The sequence below is a fragment of the Colobus angolensis genome, unplaced genomic scaffold (assembly GCF_000951035.1).
Source record: "Colobus angolensis palliatus isolate OR3802 unplaced genomic scaffold, Cang.pa_1.0 Scaffold151, whole genome shotgun sequence".
NCBI lineage: Eukaryota > Metazoa > Chordata > Mammalia > Primates > Cercopithecidae > Colobus > Colobus angolensis.
Window position 1 is genome coordinate 172,357 of NW_012114611.1, and position 10,369 is coordinate 182,725.

The 10,369-nt window shown below is 42.4% G+C and overlaps 1 protein-coding gene across 1 annotated transcript in view; it reads right to left on the reverse strand.

Annotated features, from left to right (window-relative positions):
• The window catches only part of DIP2B (DIP2 disco-interacting protein 2 homolog B (Drosophila)), a 280,283-nt gene that overhangs the window by 24,033 nt on the left and 245,881 nt on the right, over positions 1-10,369 (reverse strand). The window contains exons 23-26 of the mRNA XM_011936123.1: positions 8,056-8,257; positions 4,303-4,412; positions 4,081-4,161; positions 1,756-1,879 (exon numbers count right to left, since the gene is read on the reverse strand). Coding sequence (XP_011791513.1) covers positions 1,756-1,879; positions 4,081-4,161; positions 4,303-4,412; positions 8,056-8,257 — 517 coding nt within the window. The remainder of the gene's footprint in view (positions 1-1,755; positions 1,880-4,080; positions 4,162-4,302; positions 4,413-8,055; positions 8,258-10,369) is intronic.

The window sequence follows — 10,369 nt, forward strand, 5'->3', positions numbered from 1 at the left end:
CAAGACAAAAGACCCTGTCAGGAGAGGCACTGAACTGCCTAAGAGCACTGAGAAACTAAAAGGCAAATTTTCCAAAATGATTAAATCATGTGCAAGACAGGTTCTGTAGACCATAATTTAACAGAGACTCTAGCAGAAGATATTGAAAGTGAAAGAAGGAAGCATATAAAACTTTAGAAAATATAGAGAAAACAATTAACAAAAAAGGAAGGAAATCAGAAGTAAACTCCTGAAATATTTGTGAAGAAGGTATATTGATATTATTACTTTATATTACTCAGAAGTAACTGGAGAAACCAGGAATGGTTAACTAGGAAAATAAAGGAATGGAGAAAGGAGAGGTGAGGAAGCCCTGAGCTTTTTAAAAATATTTAGAAGGCTGCTCTAAAAAGAGCAATCAGACTTCTTAGATGTTGTTGAAGGGGTGTGAGTTTTAGGGAGCAAAGTATGACTCAGTCTGAGGAAGACTCTGGGCAGAGGCCTCCTTAGGAAGAGCTCAGGTCCTTCCCCGTGGCCTCTGGCCAACTGACAGGTGCAAGACCACCTCCTGGGCATACAATGGCGGGGACTGCTCTATCACGTGATCTTCTATGAAATCTCAGTAGGTAAATAAGGCAGTGCATAAGAATCACAGAATAAGCCAGGCCTTGTGGCGCACACCTATAACCCCAGCACTTTGGAAGGTTGGGGCAGGTGGATCACCTGAGGTCAGGAGTTTGAGACGAGCCTGGCCAACATGGTGAAACCCCATCTCTACTAAAAATACAAAAATTAGCTGGGCATGGTGGTGGGTGCCTGTAATCCCAGCTACCCAGGAGGTTGAGGCAGGATAATCACTGGAACCAGGGAGGCAGAGGTTGCAGTGGGCTGGGATCACACCACTGCACTCCAGCCTGAGTGGCAGAGCGAGACTCCGTCTCAAAAATAAAATAAAATAAACAAAAAAAATCACAGAACAATATGAAGTGTGGGGGGGATAACAGGCCAAAAAAAGCTGGATGTATGAGTGGATTAGGTGACAGAAATAACGAAGGGAAGACTCAAATATTTCACCCAGAATTTTGAATCTTTACATCAAATAATTCTGAACCCCTTTTACTATGAAGACAAGGTTGTTGAATTAAATCAGAACGTGAAAGTAGCAATAACAGAAGACGACTAAATCATAATATGAAAACTCACACCCCTTCAACAACATCTAAGAAGTCTGATTGCTCTTCACAGAGCAGCCTTCTAAATATTTTTAAAAGCTCAGGGCTTGCTCACCTCTCCTTTCTCCATTCTTTTATTTTCCTAGTTAACCATTCCTGGTTTCTCCAGTTATTCCTCCTGAGTAACATCAATCATAATATGAAAAATGTTCACAGAATTCACGTACAACATTTCTTTGGGGACTGGGTGAAATTACCCCATTCCCGAACATTCACAGAAACAAAGCATCTGTTTTGAGAGTTTCCAAAAGCCAAGCAGCTGAAGACTTCATTCATTCATTATTTATTGAGTGACTTTTATGTGCCAGGCACTAATAGAAATATAAGGGTGCAAAAACAGACATGGTCCCAGGAGAGCCACTGTACTGCACAACTTGGGGGGTGGGGCTTGGTTCCCACTTCGGCCTGTGTGCATGGTCTTCTAAGTGCTGGGAAGTACACTGTCTGCAAGTCATAGAGAGCAGCCCTGAGTGCCTATCCTCTTACAATTTGTAGTCAGTCTAGTACTGGAGCTTAAAGTCTAGTCTACCAATCCAATGCTTACCAGGTGGATACAGCAACACCACATTATCTCCTGCATTTAGATGTCCCTTATCACCAAGAACGGCCGCAATCCTCTCTGCTCGTTTATGAAGCTGAAGGCAGCTGGCTGTGCATACAGTGGTTCCCTTTAAACAACAGAAAGGATAAGCGAGTCAAAGCTCAGAAAGCAAATAAACTGTAATAAGCACAGCCAATTCAACACCATACCTGAAAGGCTTGTGCCTTTGTAGATTATCCTTAGCAAATTATCAATTCTAGTGAAAATTCCCCCTAAAATCAAAGACATGTGTGGAGCTGGAGAGGGTGGCTCACACCTGTAACCCTAGCACTTTGGGAGGATGAGGTGGGGGTACTGCTTGAGCTCAGGAGTTCAAGACAAGCCTTGGCAACATAGCAAGATCTCCTCTCCACTAAAAATACAAAAAAAATCAGTCAGGTATGGTGGTGGCACGTGCCTGTAGTCCCAGCTACTCAAGAGGCAGAAGTGGGAGGATCACTTGAGCCAATGCCTGGGCGACAAAGCGAGATTCTGTCTCCAAAAACAAACAGACAGATATGTATGGGATCCTTTTTTTTTTCTTTTTTTTGTTCAGACGTGGTCTTGCTGTTGCCCAAGCTGCAGTGCAGTGATGTAACCACAGCTTACTGCAGCTTGCAGCCTCCAACTCCAGGTTCAAGACATCCTCCTGCCTCATCCTTCCAAGAAGCTGGGATTATAGGCATGAGCCACCATGCCTGGCTGACATTTTTAAAAGAAATATGAGAACCTTAATGAATCCGTGGGCTTGAAAAGAAGCTCACTTCATGTACAGGTAGAGCAAGAACGTTCCCAAATTTTCTGTCATAAAAGTAATGGTTCTTAAGATTTTTAATGATTTTTCAATAAGATGCACAATATATTCTTCTCATTAAGTTCTATTATTGCATACATTCCTCAAAAAAAAAAAAAATTCAGATTCCAGCGGAATGGGGGAGATGGGTATACTTTGGATAAGTCCCCTAAGAGCTCCAATAGGCACTTCTAGTCTTCCCTCTGCTGAGGAGAAATACTGCTATCCACATGGTCACAGACTTTGAGCCTGTGACTCAGCCATCAATACAAAAACTCAGCTGACTCCCACAGAATGCATAATTTTAAAATACAATATATAGGCCGGGCGTGGTGGCTCACGCCTATAATCCTAGCACTTTGGGAGGCTGAGGAAGGTGGATCCCGAGGTCAGGAGTTCGAGACCAGCCTGACCAACATGTGAAACCCCGTCTCTATCAAAAATATAAAAATCAGCTGGGCCTGGTGGTGGGTGCCTGTAATCCCAGCTACTCGGGAGGCTAAGGCAGAAGAATCGCTTGAACCCGGGAGGCGGAGGCTACAGTGAGCTGAGATCATGCCACTGCAGTCCAGCCCAGGCGACAGAGCAAGACTCCATCTCAAAAAATATATGTGTATTTTTTTCTTTCTTTTTATATATATTTATATATCATATATATAAAATATATATATTTTTTTCTCTTTTTATTTTTGGGACAGGGTCTTGCTCCGTCATGCGGGCTGGAGTGCAGTGGCACAATCTCGGCTCACTGCAACCTCCGCCTCCCGGGTTCAGGCGATTCTTCTGCTTCAGCCTCCCGAGTAGCTGGGATTACAGGCGCCCACCATCAGGCCCAGCTGATTTTTATATTTTTGGTAGAGAGGGGGTTTCACATATTGGTCAGGCTGGTCTCAAACTCCTGACCTCATGTGATCCGCCCGCCTCGGCCTCCCAAAGCTTTGGGATTACAGGTGTGAGCCACCGTGCCCAGTCCTAAAATACAATATTATAACGAACCATCCATCAGAAACCAGTAGTTAAATGTGCTCTTTGAGTAAATTTCAATTTGCTTTTTATCTGTTAGCAATAAATCATTTAATTATGTACCAGAAATAACTTAGGTTTTTAAAATGCTGGTCTAAGGTCATTTTCTTCCTGGCAGAAATCAAATAATTAAAAGTCCAACTGGGTAAAAAAAACTGTATGACATAACACATTTTGAACATCTGTGTATCTATGTAATTGCATTGTTGGCTCCATTTCTCCTATCATAATTGAATAAAGAAGATGTTCTTGTACCATAAGAAAAGAAAGTATTACATAGCACTCCAGGAGGTCTCATTCCAATCCTAAAGTGATTGCACAGTTTACCCTCATATGTCAAAGCAAGGAGAAAGCCATTAACTCCTTCTTCAGAGATGGCAACACAAATTTTCTGATGAAAGAAAGAGAGCAAGAGTGCTTAAGATAGTCCTATAGTAGTCAGCTGATTAGATATACCATTGAATTTTTAATACCTTGGCATTTAACAGCATGAAGAGTACATGGTCAGGAGTTGCCTGGGCTCGCCACTGTAGGATCTCTGCCAGAAACTGGTGCTGAAGTCATAAACCAGAAAAAGGACCCAGGGTCAGCAACTTATAACAAGTCATATAATGCATCCCTCAGATGCTACCTGCAGTACACGTTCTGTCCTTGACTTGATTTCAGTAAGAAGGCAACATCTCAGGAACACTTACCTTCCTCACCAAATCATTCTCTTCTATTTGTCCCAGATCCCTTCCAGCAGCTTGTGCTATACGTTTTCCAGCAACCAGATTCCCAACCATCACGGAAGCAGGGCCTACACCTGTAAATAAATGCAAAACCCAACTCACTGGAGATGGCAATTCCAACTAAGTATCCAGAGCATTTCCAGACTGACCAAAACTGGTTCAAATATTCATCCAACAATACTGACTGAACACTCTTCTAGGCACTGGGAACCCAGGAGAAATAGGGCGAGGAGCTTGCACTCTGGAGAAGGGTAACCGAGAAATACATACACAAATAAATAAACACAAATAGTGCAAAGTACTGGAAAAAAAAAAACAAACAGGAACACAGGAGGGATAGGGACTGGGGTGGAGGGAAGCAGGCAGCTATTATAGTTTGAGGTATACAGAAAGTTTTCACACTGAGGAGGTGACAGCTGGTTGCACAAGCTCCTACTAATACTTTAATCTTCTCCAATCATAATAGAACCCTAAAAGAGGGCTTAACAATCAAGAATATCTGGCGTGGAAAGAAATTTCTCATCTACAAGGCCTGAGGGAGTTTATCTAGAATATTAAATTTGTTCAATTAAAAGTGAATAATGGCCGGGAATGGTGGCTTACACCTGTAATCACAGCACTTTGGGAGGCTCAGGCGGACAGATCACTTGAGCCCAGGAGTTCGAGACCAGCCTGGGCAACATGGCAAAACCCTGTCTCTACAAATACAAAAATATTAGCCTGGTATGGTGGCAGACATCTTTAGTCCAGGCTACTCGGGAGGCTGAGGTGGGAGGATCGTTTGTGCCAGAGTTCAAAGCCGCAGTGAGCTGAGATCGTGCCACTGCACTCCAGCCTGGGCAACAGTGTTAAGACCCTGTCTCAAAAAAAACAAAAACAAAAAAACTCAGGGAAAAAAATGTCAGCAATGCCAGGCATGGTGGCTTGCTCCTGTAATCCTACTAATTTGGGAGGCAGAGACGGCAGACCATGTGAGGCCAGGAGTTTGAGACTATCCTGGCCAACACGGCAAAACCCCATCTCTACTAAAAACACAAAAATTAGCTGGGCGTGGTAGCTCACGCCTGTAATCCCAGGTACTCAGGTGGTTGGATCCTGGATGGCAGAGGTTGCAGTGAGCCAGATCACGCCACTGCACTCCAGCCTGGGCAACGGAGCGAACTCTATCTCAAAAAAAAAAAAAAAAAAAAAAGGCAGCAATTGGTAAATCTAGGGTAGGTTACATGGGTGCTCCTCACTGTACTAGTCTTCTAACTTTTCCATAGGTTTGACACTTCAAAATAAACAGGGGAGCCCACTCCCTCTCTAGAAAAAAGTGCTAGGGCACTGTGTCCCTCTCTTCATGGTCACCGCCTTATGGAACTAAGAAGATGGCAAAAAGATGATTAAAAAAAGCTTATTGCCAGCTAGGTTTTAAATAAGGCTGATGCTATATGGGATTAATCTTAAAAATCTTTTATTTGACCAGGCGCGGTGGCTCATGCCTATAATCCCAGCACTTTGGGAGGCCAAGGCGGGCGGATCACGAGGTTAGGAGATCGAGACCATCCTGGCTAACACAGTGAAACCCTGTCTCTACTAAAAATACAAAAAAAAAAATTAGCCAGGAGTGGTGGCAGGCACCTGTAGTCCCAGCTATTCAGGAGGCTGAGGCAGGAGAATGGCATCAACCCAGGAGGCAGAAGTTGCAGTGAGCCAAGATGGCGCCACCGCACTCCAGCCTGGGCAACAGAGCAAGAGTCCATCTCAAAAAAAAAAAAAAAAATCTTTTATTCTATCAAAATCTGCTGATCCTGAATATACTGAAACAAGTGAAAGAAAAATCACTTAAATCATATAATCAATTTTCAAAGGGTAAATATTTGGGGAAGCTGGGTAAAGGATGTAAGGAAAATCTTTGCACCATGTGGCAACTTTTGTGTGTGAAATTATTTCAAAACGGAAAGTTTAAAAAATTTAAAAATAAAACAAAAAACTCAAAAAAGATAAAGTATTCCAATTGGTGAACAGTTTTAGTCTACAAAGTCTCTACTACAATTTTAAGTAAATATGCAATATTACTCCCTAAGAAACTTCATGACAAATTATAGATACATCATGTTGGAGACAGCCTTTTAATACAGGCAGGGACTCTGTGTATTTCTGTAAACTGTGCAATCCAGGATTCACATTATAAAATTAATAAAGGCATGACATTTTAAAAAGTGAATTTTGCAGTAGTTTAAAACAATAAAACGAATTCAGCAGCAGTTCCTTGCTGTTATTCTGCGTGCATTTCATGAGTCTATGGGTCTATGGGTCACAGAGAATGAAAGATACTGAAAGCAGTAACTCCAGGAAGCTAATTGCAGACACTGCTGTACCTGTAAATGTGCCTTCTGATTTTCCCATAAAATTCTGTAAACATCTTATGTCAAAAACTGCTAGTTATCAATTCCGTATCTATTCTATTCTTCTTCTTTAATAACAGAACCCCCAGTTTTTAGCTGGACACACACCTGGAATAAAGACTATATTCTTTAGCGTGGGAGGATAATACGTAAGAGGAAGTAATATGTGCAATTTCTAGAAAATATGTTAAAGGGAAGAGTATCCTTTCTTCATCTTTTCCTCCTACCTGCTGGCTGGGACGTAGAGGTTGAGGAGCCTAATGAGCCCTGGGGCAGTTACTAATGATGGCTGTGGCAGATTATTTTATTTCCTCACGATCTTCCTTTTTTTCCTGTCCTAGTTATGTCTGGATGGGAGAAGTATACTTCATGGTCTGACTTGTTTAGGACAATGAAATGTTAGGACATGTGACACAAACAGAAGCTTTAAATATGCTCATGTGGCTTGGCTTGATTTCTTGCTTCTGCCATCTGCCTTAAAAAACATACAGCCCAGGTAGCTGCTGGTCCCATGATGAGGAGACACATGGAACAGCTCTGAACCTAACCTAAGCCTGGAGCCAAGTCAAGTCCAGTGGATTCCAGCCAAGCCAACCAGATCTACATTTCATGAGTAAAAAGTAAATGCTTGCTACTTCAAGGCACTGAGTTTTAGGGTTATTTGTTCTGTAGCGTATCTATGACAAGAGTTGACTGACAAAACACCAGAGCAAAAAGATGGGAAGCTAGAAGAACATGATGGAGGAGTGACTATCCTAGCCTTTGGACTACCTAGCTCTGAACTTTTTTTACCTGACAAAAATATAAGCTTGTTTCTTGCCTGAGCTGCTATCATGTTTTTCCATAACTTGCAGCCAAGACTAGTCCTAACAAACACATTCTTTCTTTCTACAATAGCTCCAAAGGCATCTCAAGGATATCTTTGCCTCCGGGCTGCCTTAACACCTTTTCCATCTCCCCTTTCCTCTCCTTTCTTTTTTGTTGAGACAGGGTCTAGTTCTGTTGCCCAGATTGGAGTGCAATAGCGCAATCTCGGTGTACTGCAACCACCTAGGCTCAAGCCATCCTCTGTCAGACTCTGAAGTAGCTGAGACTACAGGTGTGCACCACCAGGCCTGGCTAATTTTTTGCATTTTTTTTTTTTTTTGTAGAGACTGGATTTTACCATGTTGCCCAGGTTGTTTTCGAACTCCTGGACTCACGCGATCCTCCCACCTTGGCCTCCCAAAGTCTTTGTAAACTAATTCTAGAGAAAGAATCACACTGAGAGAACCCAGCTTCTTGAAGTTGGAATTTTAGTGCCAGGTCTTGGAAGCCAGCATATTACCTGGTTGTTTTTGCCGGGGCTTTGGCAAGTTTGTCACACATGTATGTGGGCACATGAGGATATTGCAAGGATGCAGCGATCCCTCCAGAAAGAGTTGTTTCGTCTGAGATATATGAATTCCTCCTAGTGGAGTTTTTGGCAATGTATTGGCCGGCACCAGAGCAAGACAATAAACCCCCACTTGATGAATGCTATCGATCGCCTAGAAAAATACAAACAAAAATACTCAATGAGATCACTTCTATTACATTTGACATATTCCTGGTATAATCCGTTATTTTACTCTACAATTTTTCTTGCTCTACCCATTCTAGATCTAGAATCTGGAAGATCATTAAGATTCCATATATCTAGAGATTTAAATATAATCACTAAGATAATACACATCTTTCAGCTGTGGCAGAGATTACAAGAAGAGAGGTAAGATACGATCTAAATGGACAAAGGTGGATACTGACTTGTAACTCTCAGTATGTTCTCTTTTTAAGTTTTTATTCTTTTTAGAGACAGGGTCTCACTCGTCAGCTAGGGTGGAATGCAATGGCATAAGCCATGACAGCCCCAAACTCCTAAGCTCATGTGATCCTCCTGCCTCAGCCTCCCAAGCAGCTGGGACTACAGAGATGCACCACTGCACCTGGCTAATTTAAAATACATTTTTTTCTTTTCTTCTTCTTCTTCTTTTTTTTTTTTTAATTTTAAGGTTTTTGGAGAGATGGGGTCTCACTGTGCTGCCTAGGCTAGTCTTGAACTCCTGGTGTCAAGTGATGCTCCCACCTTGGCCTCCCAAAGTGCTGAGATTACTGTCATAAGCCACCATGCCCAGCCAATATGTTCTCTCCTAAGTGATAATGTCAAAAACTTAGAAATTTGTTTTGGTTCTTTTAATCTTTTAGCTATCAGCCAACAAAGCCTAATTAAACAGAGGTAAGGTATTTTTATTATGAACACAACAGCACTCTCTAAAGGAGCCCCCACTTAAGTGATTCACCATGTCACCATGCATCTCCTCTGAAAACCATCTGGGGTGAGGCCCACAGCACACCGAGCATTGGAGGCCACAAGCTACCCTGAGCGTACCTGTGCTCGCAGCCATGTAACTGCATGTTTGCTTAAAGTCAGCTGTGTTTCTACACTGTTTGACAGCTGTTCTTGTTTTCACACAATGTAATTAAATATTATGTCAACTGACAAAATACAAATGCAAAAACACAGAAGGAGCTATGCTTTGGAAAGATACACTAAAAGGGAGCTCCTGAAAAACCACTGATCATAGGTCAGGCGAGTTAATCCTAAAGTGAAGACATCCACTCAATCATTTTTCAAATACCCACATTCTGGTGCTAACTTTACAGAAAATAAAACCAGGCTGGGTGTAGTGGCTCACACCTGTCATCTCGGCACTCTGAGAGGCCAAGGTGAGAAGTTAGTTTGAGTTCAGGAGTTTGAGATCAGCCTGGGCAACATGGCAAAACCCCATCTCTGTATTTTAATTAAAAAAAAAAAATTAAAAAGAAAAACGACAAACTGAAGACAATGCATTTTGATATAGTTTATGGACGTAAGTGGTCCTGGACCTCAAGTTGGTATATTCATAATCACACTTCTCTACATCCAAGGAATACACACATAGATATTTTCTATTACAATTTAATACTTGAAGAATTTCTCATTATTATGAAACCCATCAACTTTTTTTTTTTTTTTTGAGACAGAGTCTCGCATTGTTGCCCAGGCTGGAGCGCAATGGCGCGATCTTGGCTCACTGCAACCTCCGCCTCCCGGGTTAAGCAATTCTCCTGCCTCAGCCTCCAGAGTAGCTGGGATTACAGGCGCCTGCCACCCTGCCCGGCTAATTTTTTGTATTTTTATGAGAGAAAGGGTTTCACTATGTTGGCTAGGCTGGTCTCGAACTCCTGACTTTGTGATCCACCTGCCTCGGTCTCCCAAAGTGCTGGGATTACAGGCATGAGCCACTGTGCCCAGCCTTTTTTTTTTTGAGATGGAATCTCGTTTTTTCTCCCAGGCTGAAGTGCAGTGGCACAATCTCGGGTCACCGCAACCTCCACCTCCTGGGTTCAAACAATTTTCCTGCCTCAGCCTCTCTAGTATCTGGGATTACAGACATTCGCCACCACATCGGGCTAATTTTTGTATTTTTAGTAGAGACAAGGTTTTAACACGTTGGCCAGGCTTGTCTTGAACTCCTGACCTCAAGTGATCCGCCCGCCTCGGCCTCCCAAAGTGCTGGAATTACAGATGTGAGCCATCCTGCCTGGCTAAAACTGACCAACTGTTTTTTTTTTTTTTTTTT